This window comes from Xyrauchen texanus, chromosome 43 (genome assembly GCF_025860055.1).
Source record: "Xyrauchen texanus isolate HMW12.3.18 chromosome 43, RBS_HiC_50CHRs, whole genome shotgun sequence".
NCBI lineage: Eukaryota > Metazoa > Chordata > Actinopteri > Cypriniformes > Catostomidae > Xyrauchen > Xyrauchen texanus.
This window is the reverse complement of record NC_068318.1, coordinates 13,463,320-13,481,807: the sequence shown is the minus strand read 5'-3', so window position 1 is coordinate 13,481,807 and position 18,488 is coordinate 13,463,320. Positions and strand designations below refer to the sequence as shown.

The 18,488-nt window shown below is 39.0% G+C and overlaps 1 protein-coding gene across 2 annotated transcripts in view; it reads right to left on the bottom strand.

Annotated features, from left to right (window-relative positions):
• Positions 1 to 15,485, bottom strand: part of LOC127635839 (leucine-rich repeat transmembrane neuronal protein 4-like) — a 57,544-nt gene extending 42,059 nt beyond the window's left edge. For both annotated transcript variants that reach the window (XM_052116083.1, XM_052116084.1), the window contains exon 1: positions 15,270 to 15,485. In XM_052116083.1, coding sequence (XP_051972043.1) covers positions 15,270 to 15,273 — 4 coding nt within the window. In that variant the 5' untranslated portion in view covers positions 15,274 to 15,485. The remainder of the gene's footprint in view (positions 1 to 15,269) is intronic.
• Between the last annotated feature and the right edge of the window lie 3,003 nt (positions 15,486 to 18,488).

Here is an 18,488-nt window from a genome sequence, read left to right as displayed (position 1 = left end):
CATTTCATTGTCGTCAATTGCAGTTTGCATGAAGTGACTCAGTATAGATTTCAGAGAAAACATATGGCAATGGGAACAATCAAACCTGCCATTAGCATCCCCTGAGGCTAATTCAAGAACAAATATTGGTCAGATGCATGTAATTATGTTTACAACTGACTTGTTGACTCTTGTATGTTGTTATGCTTATACTGTCATACTGGTACACATTTTTCTGTGAAGTGTCATTATGTTAGGGTCATGTAGCTTAAGTTGCCCCCAAAGCTCACAAATGCTGAATAGCTGCAAAAACAGAAAATGTGTAATGAATTGGAGTAGACTGACCCACATAATTAACCCCTACAAGTAAACACTGCACTGTCCATAAGGTAAAAGCACTAAAAATGTAACCTTACAACCTTAAGCACAATCAAAATGATACAAGAATCACCTGCTTTTTCATCACATAAGTAATAAACATGACATACCCATTATGCCAGATTATTAAGTGTAGCCAGAGTTCAATGCAATACCAGTGAGAGTTCTGTCTCTTGGTCTTACATTTAATTTTGCAGACATAAAATGTATTATTCCAGGTGCAACACTTTATATTCAAACTAACTGTAACGATTCTGGTTTGCTTTATTTTTCAAACGTGGAATCAAATAACACTACAATGTGAATCAAAATAAAACAAAAAACATTAACGACTAGTAGGGTTGTGCCGATGGACGATATCATCGTCCATCATGATGGCTGACCAACATCACGATGTAGAGCCACCATCGTGATGCCACACCCCCTTTTGCGAGTCTTGCTAGTGTGACTCACTAATCCTAGTCTCTTCTATAGTTAACCTAAAACCTTTGCAGGGATTGCTCTGTAAATTAAATTGAGAATATAACTAATGCATATATGCTATTTTAAATACTGTAGTATATGCCAGAGACGTGACGTGTTAGTCTGTGAAAATACCGTGTCAGGCAGGCTACACAAATATTGATCTTGACATTGTTAGCTTCTTGTCTTTTTTTTTACATGTCTTACACTGTACATTTAGATTAAAATATTTTATGTTGTAGGCTACAAGAAAATAGCCTTTATTAATTAATTATTAGTAGTTGTAGTGTCTCAGAAAATCTTGCTCATTGTCACATAGCTCTTGTATACACTGAAGCGGCAGTTTAAGATAAACCCAGACCAGCGAACGTCAAATAACTTTTGTCTGGTTAATACTTTTAAAGAACAATTTCCTTGGCCATAAATCCATAATGTCAAATCAAATGAAAGAAACAAGGTGAATATGAATAACACACATTTATTAAAACATAGAAGAACAACAAATAAAGAACAGGAAAACGGGAACAACACTCAGACCGAAACTTGGCATTAACATTTCACTTATAATTAGCAGCACAATTAACTTCAGCACAGGCTACAAAATAAATTGTTATTGAAATATTGTAAAGTGGTCATATGAACTACACAAATGAGCGTTTAAAAAATAATATGCAAAATCGAATAGCTCCATAGCGGATGGCGAAAAATGCGTAAAGAAGTCTAATATCTTTCACCATAGACCATGTTTAAATTTCGATGTTTCTGGCCAGAAATACCAACATATTCACTTTATCTGGTTTTAATAAGCTGTGGATTGGAGTAACTACACTACCCGCTGTGCTGAAGACCCGCTCTGATGGAGTACTGGTAGCACATATCCACAGATATTTCCGTGCTAATCTTGCCATGAACGGAAACCTTTTGTCGTTCGTTTTCCACCAAGTCAGCGGGTCCTCTTCCCCATCAATGGGCATTTCCTGCAGGTACATGGTCATTTCTGCCTCGACCTTTTGCTCATCAATGAGTAAAATAACAAAATTATAGTTTTTAAGTGGAAAATAGTATTTATGTAAAGAGATATATTAAAATAAAAAGTGCACAACTCTTCTTAAGTGAAAGCTAAAAAAAAAAAAATGCTTCACGTGTCGTGCAACCTACTGATAAAGCACCGACGAGTCATTAGTTGGGTTAGTAAAATAACGAAATAATAATTTTTCATATAATTTTTGAAAATTATATGAAATTATATTAACCCCGCCCCGCCCCACCGACGATATCCTCGTCCATCGCAATGTTTTACTGTCAACATCGTCAACTGCCAATTTAGGGGACATCGCCCAACCCTAACCACTAGTCTAGCCTTGACATGACTTGACTAAAACTAGACTTGATGTCACTTGACTTGACCAAAACAAAAGTTACATTCACAATACCTGACAAAACACAATGGCAAACATGAGGGCTTAAACACAAGGACATGGTCAACAAGTGGTAACAAGACAACCAATCAAAGACTAAACTATAAACAAGATAACAAGACTAAATGAACTTAATCCAATGAAAAGACAATATTAATAAAGTAATCAACCAATGAAAACAAGACACATGAAAAAGGAGAACACAAGAGAAGATCACATGAGGGAAACAGGAATCATAAGACATAAAACAGGAACAAGATTTTTTTAAATAATACGACATAAAAACATGAACCAACAGAATAAACATGACACTAACAAACTGCCAGTTACTGACAGCTGATAGCAACAACTCAATTGTGGAATCCTTATCTACAGAGACAATCAACAACACTACTCGTAAATCAAAACTAGACCCTGGGGGAATCACTAAACAGTTGTGCCATGTTTGCGTGTGGTATTTCAGGGCAAAAATCTAGGCCTTATTCACCAAGCACACTACTATTTTAGGCTCAAAATAGCTCCTGCTCCTTGACTATTTAAATGAAGTCATTGTCATGCATTAACATGCAAACCTACCTGTTTTCTATGAAAATTATTCTCATTTTCGAATGTGCTTCATTCCAGGGTTAGGGTTCCCTAACCCTAATGTACAATGATGATGTTTTAGATGCAATCAATATGTCAGTATTATACGTTTCTGTATCAATGTAAATGTACGTTTGTTAGAACCAAACTTTATGTAAGAATACAAACAAATTCTCATTCACAAAAATTGCCCACAACGCTCCAACAACTGCTAGATGCTGGAAGGACACAAGAAACAACTGACAAAACAAGCAGCAGGAATAGAAATAACATGTGCAAAACTGTTCAAAGAATTCTCAGCACATCCCATACACAACAAACCATAAATCAAAAGCAAGCATGGCAATTTCAAGACAAAAACAAACTATGACAACAGAACATGAATCAATTGTGGAGGACATTTCTCACACAACGGAGGGCAGATTCATTGTCCAAGAAGAGGAAAAATGTGGAAAGTGTGTGGAAAGCTGAATCATTTCCAAAAGTGTTGCAAATCACGATGTCACACAGCAAATGCTTTGACTCCACAAAGACACAAATACCAACCAACAAAACAAAAATGTAACAATTTGACGATGCAAAACTCGACACAGCCAAATACACAGACTATCTCAGACGAAGACTATGTATATGTGATACACACAGTTCAACATGCACCTCAGCTACATTCTCAAATTAAAATTGCGGGCATACCAATTTAAATCATCATTGATTCCAAAAAAAATTATAATTGCATATGGATCACCCATACCACTCCTGCCGAAAGTAGAATTCCAAGCAGAAGTAAGTTCCACCAAAGGAAAGAGCACAGCCACATTCTATGTGATCAACGGTCATTCTGGTTCTCTGCTTAGTTACAACAAAGACCTCTTTCAGGGCATTGGCAAATTAAAGGACTTTCAAGCAAAATTATACACTGATGAGTCTGTAAAGCCAGCAGTGCAACCACACAGAAGAATTCAATTCCACTTCAGAAAAAAAAGTTGAGCAAGAACTCACTAGGCTAGAACAAAAAGTCAAAAAGTCAGTGTTTTTTACTGTCGTTCAACCATATACAGTTAGTACAATACACAGCGAAATGAGACAACATTACTCCAGGACCATGGTGCTACATAAAACAACATAGGACAAACACAGAACCACATGAGACTACACAGACTAAATAACATTTCTACACAAAGTGCATGTGCAAACATGTGCAAAAAGTATGGGACAGTACAATAATTACTAAAGGAACAGGACAATAGGCATAGTAAGATACAGTGAGAGACAGTGTAGTGCCGACCAGTACACATTTGTATTCTGATCAGTGCAAAAAGATGACACTTTCTAAAAATGCCAAATGTAAACATACTATGAAATAGTGTTCTATGGACATAGCAGTTATTGAGGTAGCAGACAGGTATAAAGTGACAATGAATTAAAGTGCAACTCTGGACATGTGCAAAAGTTGGATGGTGTACAGGTGTGTGTGTCAGTTCAGACTCTGAGTATTGAGGAGTCTGATGGCTTTGGGGAAGAAGCTGTTACACAGTCTGGCCGTGAGGGCCTGAATGCTTTGGTACCTCTTGCCAGATGGCAGGAGGGTGAAGAGTTTGTGTGAGGGGTGTGTGGGGTCAATCAACAGTATAAACATGACATATCTAGTGGTTGCTGGTTGCTTTGCGGATGCAGCGTTTTGTGTAAATGCCTTTGATGGAGGGAAGAGAGACCCCTATGATCTTTTCAGCTGTCCTCACTAACCTCTGCAGGGCTTTGTAATCTGAAACGGTGCAAGTCCCAAACCAGGTAGTGATGCAGCTGCTCAGGATGCTCTCAATAGTCCCTCTATAAAATGTAGTGAGGAAGGAGATGTGCTTTTCTCAGACTTCGAAGAAAGTAGAGATGCTGCTGGGCTTTCTTGGTAATAGAGCTGGTGTTGAGGGACCAGGTGAGGTTCTCCACCAGGTGAACACTAAGGACTTTGGTGCTCTTGACAATCTCCACAGAGGAGCAGTCAATTTTCAGCGGAGAGCAGTCACTCTGTGCTCTCCTATAATCAACAACTATCTCTTTTGTTTTGTCTACATTCAGAGACAGGTTGTTGGCTCTACACCAGTCCATTAGTCGCTGCACCTCCTCTCTGTATGCTGACTCGTCGTTCTTGCTGATGAGACCCACCACGGTCGTGTCATCGGCGAACTTGATAATGTGGTTCAAGCTGTGCATTGCGTGTGGTGGTGGTGGTGGAGATGCTGTTCCCAATCCGGACTGACTGAGGTCTCCCTGTCAGGAAGTCTAGGATCCAGTTGCAGAGGGAGGTGTCCAGGCCCAGCAGGTTAAGCTTTCCAATCAGGTGCTGAGGAATGATTGTGTTGAATGCTACAATACGATATGCAAACTGCAGTGGGTCTAGTGAGGGGGGCAGATGGGTCTTAATGATGGGTGTGAGTGCGACGGGATGGTAGTCGTTAAGGCAGGACACTGAAGACTTCTTCGGCATGGGGACGATGGTGGTGGCCTTAAAGCACGTTAGAACAATGGTGCTGCTCAGAGAGATGTTGAAGATGTCGGTAAGAACATCTGCCAGCTGGTCTGCACATCCTCTGAGCACACTGCCAGGAATGTTGTCTTGGGTTGACTCTACGTAGAGTTTTCTCACATTAGCCGTGGTAAGACAGAGCACCTGGTCATTGGGAGAAGAGGTGTCTTCCTCGCCATCACATCTTTCTGCACCTCAAACCGAGAGTAGAAGTTATTCAGCGCATCTGGAAGGGAGGCATCTTTGTCACAGGCAACTGATGTTGTCTTGTAGTTGGTGATAGCCTAGATGCCCTGCCACATATGCCGCATATCGCCGCTGACCTGGAAGTGACTGTGGATTCTCTGGGCGTGTGCACGCTTTGCCTCTCTGATGGCCCAGGACAGTTTGGCCCTTTCTGTTCTTAGCACCACCTTATCACCTGCTCTGAAGGTCCTCAGTAGCACATGCACCTCCGCAGTCATCCACTGCTTTTGGTTGGAGCGTGTGGTGATAGTCTTGGAGAAAGTGACATCATCAATGCACTTGCTGATGTAGCTGATCACTGATCTGTATTCCTCCAAGCTGATCACTGATCTGTGTATTCCTCCAAGCTGGTAGAGTCGCCATATGTTGCAGCCTCCCTGAACATGTGCCAGTCAGTACACTCAAAACAGTCCTGAAGAGCAGAGATGGCTCCTACTGGCTCCTACACATCTGACGAGCGGTCTGTATGATGGGATTAGCATAACAGGGGTTGCTAGTGTAACCTGGGATGTTTGTGTAAACAAGATCTAGCGTGTTTGCCCCTCTCGTTACAAAGTCCACATACTGATGGAATTTAGGGAGCACTGTCTTGAGATTTGCATGGTTGAAATCTCCGGCAACAATAAACAGTCCATCAGGGAGAGCGTTCTGCATTTCGCTATTAGCCCCATAGAGTTCACGAGCACTTCCTAGGCATTAGAACTGGGGGAATGTAAACTCCAGTTATAATGACAGTGGTGAAATCCCCTGGTAAATAAAAAGGTCTTTATCTAAGTCACAAGCTCCACCAACGATGAGCAGTAGCTAGAGACTAGCATAGAATTCTTGGACCATTCCGTGTTGATGTAAACACACAAGCCACCACCGCGAGTCTTACAGCACAGAGCTGCCTTTCTATCAGCAGGAAATGAGGAGAGTCAGTCTAGCTGAATGGCGGTATCCGGAACTCTGTCACTGAGCCACGTCTCCATGAAAACAAAGACGCAGCAGTCTCTAACAACAAGGCATCATCAAGAAGGTCAGTGGTCCGACACCCTGGGACTCACCAATAGTTCTTGCACCTAAGTATGGGTCTAATAGCGAACTACAATATTTTTATTTATTTTTTATTTTATGAATTTATGAATGATGTACTGACTGGTGAGCACTTTAAATTTTGTTGTACTGGTGACAATGACAATAAAGGATCTAAACCCAAAAATCTTTACAATTATTAAAAAATGATTTGCATATGCATGCCAAATTGTACTATCCAGCAAGAATGCCATGTCAACCCTACCGTGGACAATTTGATTCATGACCTTAACAGTACCGTGCTATTTACCAGACCTAAACGCTGGATATCATCAACTTGAACTTCCAGATTCAAGGTACATCACAACATTCACAACTCATGCCGGCCTTTGGAGATGTACTCACCTGAATTTTAACATTAATTCAGCATCAAAAGGTTCTTCATGGCATTCCAAACATGAGAAACATGAGTGATGACGTCATAGAGTATGAGAAAATATGTGATGAACACAATGCCAGCCTGCAAACTGTGTTCAAAAGGCTTAGGAAGAAAAACCTCACTCTCAATGGAGACAAATGTCAGTACAGGAAGACAGAACTAGATTTTTTTGGCTATGTGTTTTCAGACAAATCATTTCAGCAGATCTAAAGAAAATAATAGCCATCAAAAACCTTCCTGCTCCACAAAATATTTCTGAAGTGTGCAGCTTGTTAGGAATGATGACATACTGCTCCTGTTCCATACCAGATTATACCACAACCTCAGCCACTGCGTGAACTCACCCAAAAAGACTATACCTGGTGTTGGGGCCAAAAAAAACACTCAGCGCTATACAAGCTCAAATCACAACTGATTCATAATGATATGATGGCATACTTTGACCCGAAGAAAAAAAAAAAAACTACTGGTCGACACCAGTCAAATTGGTCATGGTGCCATATTAAGTCAGCCAAGCTCCAACAATTCATTTGATAACGTCATGAAATATGCGCTAATTGCAACAGAAAGAGAAGCTCTGGCAATAATCTGTGCATGTGAACATTTCCATCAATATCTGTATGGCTCTCACTTCACGGTTGTCAGAGATCACAAACCATTGGTGCTCATCTTCAACAACCCCACCTCATCACCACCTGCCAGACTTGAAAGCTGGAGACTGAGACTCCAACAGTAGATGTTCATAGTGCAATATAAAGCTGGAAAAGTTAACCCAGCAGATTATATGTTGGGGCATCCTCTCAAAGAGTACAACGCTGACAAGTCTTTGCAAAATGCTGAACACTATGTCAATTTCATCACTGACAACACAGTCCCCAAGGCAATGACATTGGGAGAAGTAACAGAAGAAACCAAAAAGGATTCCATTTTCCAAACAATTATAAAAGAGTTACATGGAAAAGCCTGGATGCATGTACCAACAAACATAACAGATTCTGATCGCACAAAGCTGAAAGCATTTCACCACCTTAGACATGAACTCACAGTTAATGCATATCAGAACATTGTCCTCAGATGAAATAGACTTGTCCTTCCATCATCCTTGTATCAAAAACGTATCTTTCTTGCACATGTAGGACACATGGGCATTTTAAAGACCAAGCAGCTGGAGAAAGTACGGTTCGCCGGTATCGACAAACAAGTGGAAAAGGCTGTACAAAATTGCATTCCTTGTCTAGCAGCCACACCTAAAACTCACACAGAACCCTTCAAGATGTCCATATTACCAAAAGATCCGTGGCAAAAAGTCTCTGTAGAGATCGGTCTGTTTCCCTCTGCCGATTATTTACTGGTAGTTGTTGAAGATTATTCTAGATATCCAGAAGTGGAGATCAACAGCAGCCAATGCTATAAGTCCCAAGCCATTTGGCATTTTATGCACTGTCAAAACTTACAATGGACCACCATTCAACAGTTGCACCTTTGCAGACTTGAGTTTGGATCTCGGTTTTAAACACAGATTGAAAAATCCATACTGGCCGAGGTCTAAAGAGGAAGTAGAACGTTTCATGAGAACACTCAAGAAAACAGTCATGACTACATATGTATGTACCATTTACAGTGCCTTTTATAGTTTCCTGAGAAATTATAGAGCAAAACCCCATGGAACCACTCATCAGACCCCAGATGAACTTCTTCTCAGAAGAAAACTTATCATCAATCTACATTCAATATCTCAAGACAATTCAAAACCGTACTCTTTAACACTGATCGCAGTGCAAAGCAGTGCATCAAGGAACATGCAGTTCATCGCAACAGAGCACAAACAGGATCAAAACAGATGTTGTACTCTGTTGAGAGCAAACTACTGGAAAACTGTTAACTCTGTGTGTGTGTGTATGTATGTATATATATATATATATATATATATATATGCAATTTTGTATTATTTAGTGTTTTTTAAACAAGTTACCACAGATGCAATGAGGTTTCCAATACAGCTGCTGAGGGCACGACTGTAAATTTGTCATCTTCTCATATTCTAGCCCTCTCTATTTTTTTTTTCTTCATTTGGAACATTGTGGAAACGTAAGTGTTGCATTTTTCTTTAGATGTTGGAGCAAATGAATATGAAAAACTTATATTTGCCATGGTCTTCCATTCAACGCTATCAAAGTGTACAATGCAACCATTTACTTCTGTGTTCCAAAACCTGGAAGAGTGAAAATACTGTGAAAAACAAAAGTGCGAAAGTGTGTGGTTTCATTCCCCCTAAATGTATGGAGCGATGGAGTACAGCATCGGCAGAGAGAGCCAGATCGTGGTAGTCTGCTGCATACTCCGCTATCAGAATTGAGCCAACTCTGCTATCAGAATTGAGCCGCAAGACTAGGGACTTCACGTGTATGAGGATGGGGGTGCGGTCATGTGTCTGTCTGCGGGAGAGAGAGAGCAGTGAGGCTTGTCACCTGGGTTGTAATCATCTCTAAAACCTGTCTCTTGTTATAGTGATGGTGGAGGGAGACCTGACAAGGCACACCAGAGCGTCAGTTTGGAGAGAGAGAGCAACACGAAAGCATGTGTCGGTGTGTACTGAGTGTATTAAGTTTGTGTTATTGAGTGTTGTGAAGAAACTATGTGAATTGAATGTTTGGGATAGCAGCCAACACATAAGACGCTGTAGGCAGAAAATAAAAAAGACTTGCCTGAACTGCTTCGTTGTCTATGGACTCCTCCACTGCCCAAAGAACTGAACTTATTCACAACATGGAAATTGCATGTTTGCACCATTCCATTATCTGTATAACTTTTTTAATGAATCTGAAGCTAAACCAGCACAGTCAGCAAGTGCAAATATCTGGCACATTTAACAGGCGCCATTGATACTTGTGTGCCTCTAAATGTGCCAAAACAGAACAGTGGTGCTTTCAAATAAATTCATTGTCTTTCTTTCAGCACAAACACTACTTATGGGTTGCACTTTATTTACTAAAGTCAGCACCATTTGCCTGCCACAAGTAACATCGTGCCAATACAGCCTACAGAATTCAAGTGGTAAACAGATTTTATTTTAAAAAAATATATGTTTGTGTACATTTTCTGTATCAAATGATGGAGAAGACCATTATAACTAGGCACATATTCAGAAACGTGGTGTAGATATTCACAATTTCAGCATATTAAAGAGTGATTCAAGTGTCTGGATCACAGTGGAGAAGTGATGCTATACAGTCCCAGTAAAGTCTGCAAGATCGTGGTAGTCTGTTACATTCTCCACAACCTAGCAATCAGAACTAATCTGTGGCATGCATGTTGCATTAAACACAATATTTTTGTCTGTGTTTGGACAGTTCTTTCTTTGTGAATCGGGCACAAAAACAATGCAGACAGTGTGTGCAAATAAACCATGCTATTAATTTTTTAGTGAATTCCCCCTGACTATACCAAAAGTAGCAACTCAGTGCAATATAATGAATCAGAGATCTGTGGCAGGCTATGGTGGCAAGTCTGCCACCTGTGAGTAATACTGCAGATGAAAATCGATGCAGAAACAACTTTTTTACTCTGCTAACTAAAATACATTGATGGCCCATGTGCCATAGCTCATCCAAGGTTAGTTAATTTAAAAGCCACTCATTTAAAACACTGTATGACTGTGGCAGCCCCCTTTCAAAATGCTAGGAAGATGCTGGCACTTAAAGCAAAGTCAGCTGCCGTATTCCTTGGCACCGTGACAAGCTGATATTTCATTTAAATGCTACAGTGTTATGGTGTGCTGAAGCTAAAGCTATTACCCAAAGTACCAGGATAATGGCATAACCTGGAAAAACACAAACCGTTGGAGCGGAAATGCTTGAAAGGAACTCATATGGTTTTAACCCACGTGTATGTCTATTAATATAAATGTATTTACTTAGATACTAAACCCCCAAAAAAACATAACTGACATCCCACTGTCGGCACAGTTGTCAAGTCAACACAAATTTTAATGCTCAGTTCAGCCATATGACAGATTGAGAAAATGATGAAAGAACTGCTAAATATACGTATTAAATTTCCAATCACTCTAAACTTAAGTTGAGAAACCATGAGTATAAATATAGTATGAAATATAACTTAGCTGAGGCCAATATAGCTGATGAGCATAAGCCACAGGAACAGAAATGTCCTAATGCATTTTACACGCCTACATTTCGAATAATGGTAATATTCTCTACAAACCTACACATTATCTTGAAATTATAAGTATGACAGTGATACACTTGACTGATACATTTTCCATTTTGTATTCCATAGTTTGCAGAGTTGTTTGCCTCTGCAAACTTAACCCCTCTTGGCCATGATTTGGTGCCAGTTCCAATAAACAAAGCTATTTAAAACCCAAATGAATCAACATTAACATTTTTTGGCTTTAAGTCCATGTGTGTTTATTTTGAGGTCATCTACACTATTTGCTAGTGAACTCCGAAATGTTTCAATTTTAGCAGATATGCACCTTTAAAACTTGTAGTCTTTCTCCTTTCTGAAAGTGGACCAAAAATATTTATGGCAAATTTTGCACTACATTGTTTTTATTTCAATCAAATCTGTACAAGAGATGTCCCTTCAATATGTCCCACCCAAATGATCAGTTTCAATAGAAAATATGTCAAAGGAAATATGAAAATGGCACTCATAAATGCATTCTGTGGGGTCTTTAAAGACTAAAAAGTCCATCCTACCCTTTCAGCTGAACCACTTAAACTCAATTGTGCTTCATATTCAATACCCACAACTTTTTTTCCTGCAGAATTTTGAGCACACAGTGGCTCTTCAATAACAATGTCAGCTGTTGCTCTTATATATGTGCCAATGTCTTAAACAGTTTTAGGATTAATTACATTTTAGGGTGGTTAAACAAACATAGGTCACCCAGCAGAATGGAACTAGTATGTAACAGTGATGTTACAAAGCTCTTGACTCTGGAATTTAATTTGTGCAATGCCACACCTAGAGAACATAATTTACCTGGTTAATCTGAAGCTGTGATAATGAAATGAAGGACCTCCTACACACTTAAAGCATATTATCCTACACTCATTCATTCTGAGATTGAAGAGTGCTGTAACCATTTCACAAATGTGTAGTGCAGGACACAGAGTGATTTATACTAAAAGCAGTATTTATGGCAAAATATAGATGGTAAAATTAACTTAATCCACTGCAATGAACAAAGTAGATGTGTTGCAGTAAGGACTAAGTCCTAGTCAATTTGAATTGCATTTACCCTGTGAATGATTAAGAATGGTAAACGCTGAGTGGTGACTGCTTTGAAAATAAATCAACTATCTTCGAAAACCTCCCTTTAGAGAAGAGTCTGGACCTTATGAATAATAAAAAAGAAGAAGCTGCTCATACTGTAAACACAAGCATGCAGAGACAAATCACCTTTCCTCATTCAATATTAACAAAAGACACATTGCAAGTATAGTGCAACTGTATGCTTGGATTTCCAATGTTGCAAGGCTAACTTACTTTGAGCAAGCAATTTTACTGTTACACAGTTTCACTTAGTTTAGTAAATTGCATTGAAAGAGTAAACGTGTATGCTGTCAGAACTGAGTGAAATATCCAGTTGGGCTTGGTCTTGAAACCTTCTGTACAGTTAAGCCAAACTAATAATTCCAGATCTTAAAGGAACCAGGTCTAATGCCAAGGGTGTAGATTTGGCTTGAACACGGGGTGTTGTAGTGAAGAATTTCCATTTTTCCATTGATCATGGTAAATAATGGGGAAATCTGTGATTTGGCTACTAAAAACAGCCATTTGGCTCCTTAATGTTTCAGTTTAGGAGCCAATGGTTCCTGAGTACTTTTTTGCCTGGAGCCCTGCAACGTGTACGTATAAAACATAAAGCATAGCTATGCATCTCAAATTATGCCAGGGCCAGACCTAGGGGGGGTGCTGGGTTGGGCACCCCCAATGAAGCACTTGGCTTCATGGCGCTAACCATAACCCTAACGCGAGTGTGCTGGAGGAATATACTTGCACAACAACAACAACAACATCAAAAACACTGGCACGCACGGAAGACACATGCAAGAAAATTATTCTGAAAAAATTTGAGAACTGAGCAATTCAGGAACAAATATGAACAACATAACAGTTTAAATCATTAAACATAAGCCATGGAGTTGGAGTCTTTATAAAGGAAAATTAAAGGGATAATTCAACCAAAAATGAAAATTCTCTCATCATTTACTCATTTACCTAGACGTGTGTCTTCTTTCTGCAGAACATAACTGAAGATTTTTAGAAGAATATCTCAGCTCTGTTGTTCCATTTGATGCAAGTGAGTGGTGGACAGAACTTTGAAGGTCCAAAAGCAAATAATGGCAGCATAAAAGTAATCATTAACAGAAGCAATATGTTGGTGATAAACAGATCAATATATAAGTAATCTTTCCCTATAAATCTCCATTTTCACTTTCACTACCACATTCCTCTTGATTTGTCTTTTGATGATTTGCATTCTTTGTGCATGTCGCCACCTACTGGTTAGGGCTGGCTAAGGGTGGAGATTTATGGTATAAAAAAGGGTTTGCTGACCTGTTTCTTACCCACACCTATCATACCGCTTCTGAAGACATGCCCTGCATCTCAGTGTGCTCACTCTACACCCTAAATAGTATATGAGATAAGAATTAATAGTCAGTATAGTCTCAAATTGTAGTAGGTTTAGAAAAGGGTTCCAAAGTAGCCCGGATGGTCTACTATTTCCGGTAGATTTGCAAAGTGTGGATCCATGCATGCTTTTTCAGCTAATATTTCCCATAATCCCTTACTCAACGGAAGAGGAGTTTGAACCATTCACTTCAGAACTACAACTGTGAAACATGATAAACTACAAACATGGAGGTCACGATGGCGCTTCATTAGTTCTTGATGTTTTCACATCTTATACACCACGTAAGTTTAATGGTTCAATGATGTGAAAATAAATTGTGTTCACACAGTAGGAACAGAAATCTGCAAAATATTGTGAACTTCACACATTTATCGGCAATAATGATAGTGCAGTATATTAATTTGGCTTGCATTGAATACTACATGCATCATATGAACTGTAAATCATAAACGGAGCTCTGCAAGAAAGACCCGCAATCTTCAACGCCACATGTGGGGTAGCGTAAATTAAATTGAATAACGAATGAACAATAGTAAAAATGAAATGAGGAATGTGTGTCATGACAACTATAACAGGATGTCAGACAGGTCGTTGTGTTTGCACTATGCACATGACTATGCGACCAAGGGGTCTGTGGTTTGAAGACGCAATTTTATGACGTGCAAATATGTCTCAACACTTGCACATTCGCTAAACACTGAAAAGTGTGCACTTTTCCATAACAAAAAAAAAGTAGATACTCCAAGTATGACAATTGAGACGCAGGGACTGATTTAACCAATGGAGTCATACAGGTTACTTTTATGCTGTCTTTATATGCTTTTTAAAAACGTAAAAGTTCTGGCCACCGTTTACTTGCATTGAATGAACCAACATAGCTGAAATATTCTTCTAAAAATCTCCATTTGTGTTCTGCCGAAGAAAGAAAGCCATTCTTATCTGGGATGGCATTAAATGATGTGATTAAATGAGTAAATGATGAGAGAATTTTCATTTTTTTCGTGAACTATACCTTTAAAGTCTGGCACGAAGACACAGATCTTCCTCTGCGGTAACATTCAGCAAACGCAAATCTGCCTCGGCGACTGGACGCTCTACTGAACTATACAACCAATTCTGGGCATTTTTCTTTGCGTTGAGAAAGGTGGTGGGCTCAAGCTATTGTTTTTCGGCTTTATAACAATTGGATGCCACATTAGCTATAAGAAGTGCACCGAAAATACAAACAACAGAAACGTCATCCAATAATTGAGAGAGACGCCAACATTCCCTTGAGGAAACGTGAGGAAATTGGATTTGGCTACGATACAAACACCTTCGTGATTTCTTTCGTGTCTAAAGAATGTATAGGTTTACTACTCGTTTTTAAAATGTACAGATCTGGGGGTGGGGGAGTACATTTATGTTATTACGTTTCATCATATACAAATGTACAAGTGAAATGTTTCGATTTTATAAAAAATAAATAAAAAAATAGGTAAATACGCTATGTATCCCAATTTTGAAGAATAGGCTCAATAGTAATCGATCAACTTTATTCAAGGATGCTGAGTAACTCACCCATATCAGCCGCGCTCTTTTGATTCTGCTCTCGTTTGATCCCTGCGGACGGATACTGCACAGTTTCAATCTCTCAGGATTCACTCCACGGCACCCAGGGTGACTAACTTTTACCTTTAGTCCGAGCAGTGTTAAAGCCAAACTAAAATCATTTTCGCTTAACATTTAACTCCATGTCGCAAAACAACAGAAAACGTGTTACTTGCTGAGACCCCAGTTTAATCCAACGAAATGGCAAACCAGTATACATCCACCAGCATTTAACAACATGATTCACCCGTCGGTTAATCGGAAAATTCTTAAATTCGCGCACCAAGTCTCTAAAACTGTCGACAGATAAGAGCAAAAGTTGTTCTGGCTCTCATAATTGAAGCAGGTATGTTTATTTCATGCTCTGCTTATCGACCATCCAACAACCAGAAGTGAGCAGAACCTAAATAGACTGAGTCTGAAGTGTAGCTACATCTGTGGGCTTTGAGTGAGAGGAAATCTGCGCCCGCTGCTGCAGTACAATCTCTAGAGCAGCTCCTAAACCGCGTCCCTGATAAATATCACAGTGATTGCTCACTCCCGCCCTCAGGTCGTCCACAGTCATAATAAAGGTGACTTGGAGGCAAACCTGCAGAACAGTAAGCAGAAATGCCAATACAAACCCCTGCCCGACTGCCCTGGTCAAATCAAGTCTGTCAATGAATGTAGCTGTCATGTTGTAGGCTGTATTACATAGCTGAAGGCATTCATAATTCAGTGTGCATATGGTACCAAATGTAGCTTGCACATAGACTTTCTTAGTAACACTTTACAATAAGGTTACATTCGTTAACATTAGTTATAACATTTGGTTGACTATCATGACAAAACAATTAACATATATATATATATATAATATATTAGGGCTGTCGATTTAACGCAATTAATCACAATGCTTTACTGAGAATTTCCTGTGGAACGCAAGCTTGTCGTACCACCTGTTTACTCCAGAGGGCAGTAAGTGAAATTTCAGCTGTGTGAGCAACACACAGTGTTGTTCAGTGAACAAAACATTAACAACCATTCAGCGGACACACAACATAAACATGCGTTATTTTCTTGCGTTCAAAACACTTGAAGGAGCGCAAATGCGAACTAAGGGATCTCAAGACGTGTTTAAAGATTGTGTATTTAACTATATTTAACGTGACACAGTGACCTAAACATTTTATTTTTATGACGTAACACACCCGAGATGCGACACAAGCATGTCTGACGCAGGTCGTATGGTCTTTTCCTCACAAATATTTAATTACCTACAGGGTTAAGGAGGTGTCCTTTAAACTGTTACACTGTTTTTACCCAGTCAATCTTTATTTAAGAAACATGCTCCCTGAAATAATCCACTTTTCGCCTTCTGTAATGCTGTAGATGAATCTGCCCCTCACCTTTTTTGGGAATGTGTCCACGCTGTAGTATGTTGGAGAAAATTTTGTTTGTTTGTACGTACCTCTATTTTAACTAGTTTTTCTTTGCTTTATAAAGACGTTTTATTTGGTTTTCACAGTTTTGATAACTTAAGGTCATATTTTCTGATTACGTTTTTTACATAAGTGTAAATTTATGTCTATAAAGCCCCTATTTGCACTTTTTTGTAAAGACTTGAAATATTATTTAAATACTCTTTGTACCTCCAACAACACCAAAGCATTGAAAACCATTGCACTATGTAATGAATATAATGTCTTAGCATTATTGTAAAATATATCTGTTGTATTGTGTACTATGTATACCCCTGGCTTGTTTAAAAAAAAACAAAAAAGTCTGACGCAGGTGTACATTGACGGGTCCTTAAACAAGCCCTCATAATAAATCTCCAACTGATTGACAAATTCACTTGTGAAATGGATTTCTGTGAACTGTATGCAAATGATTGGATTATGATCAATAATATGGTCATTATCAATGATTAACTCTTCTGCCACAAGAATGTAATGCATTTTAATATATCATTTTTTAATATTTAAAGAGCAACATGCAGGTTGAATTTATAACTGAATTAATACTTTATATTGTCTGCAGAGGTCTTTTAGAGATTTTGATGAAAATGTGCTAGGCTCTGGAATACGCCTTTCCCGCTATCAACGCGTCATATGACGTAGGGCGAGGCAAACAAGAGCTCGCGGTCAGCTCTCATTGTGGGTGTTGATGTAGTTAGAGCAGTAGTGAGAGACAGAAAGTTTTAGATCGAGTTTTAGAGAAGCCATAATGGTAAATTATTGTGTTTGTGCTGGTTGCACGAATTCCAGCCTGTCAGGACATCGTGTCCATCATTTTCCTTCTAGAAAAAACAAGGCTTTTCGGTCTTGAGTGCGTTTTGTGCAGGTGAAGAGAGCAGACTTCACTGCCGCGTCTGTTACCACACACTTGGTCGTTTGTGGCGCACATTTCACTCGGAGAATTATCGACCTGGAGATTTGTTGGAGTCTCGGATGGGATTTCGGAGTAAGGACCACGTGAGGCTGATTACTGATGCTGTTCCCTCGGTGCACTCGATGGAATCAAGTCCACCGTCAAAGTGTACACCGGATTTTGGCGCGGGCTGGACTGGAGGACAAAGTGCTAACGTTAGCAGACATTCTGTGCAACGAAAACGAGGACTTAGCAGAGTAAGTCTTACTTTTAATTATTTTAACTCTTAATTTGCTCATAATTATAGGCCTGTGGGCCATCATAGGCATGTTCGTCCACACCGGAGAACTCTGTTTCTTCATTCAGCATCCATTGTAACCTGAGCTTGAACTTGACCAGACTCCTCAGCCCATCGTCACTTCCAGTTAGTGCTTTATAGACGCGGAAGTTATTTTATCACAATTTATCTCAAAATATCGTTAATGGCTAAATATATATTACTCCAGTTCAGAAAATCTAGTTGTTTTATCATCAACATACACTATGCTATATAGGGGTGTCCAACCTGCATGTTGCTCTTTAAAGATAACTATGTATAATTATTTCATTATTATATATTGAATTATTGTTATATGAGGGGCTTTCTCAACAAATAGTTGTATATTTGATTAATCACGATTATTTAATCGGGACACCCTGTACTTAATTCGATTAAAATTTTTAATCAATTGACAGCCCAAATATATATATATTACAGCATGTATTAATCTTTGTTAATGTTAGTTAATAAATATACATGTTCACAGGGCATTAACTAATATTAACAAATATTAATAA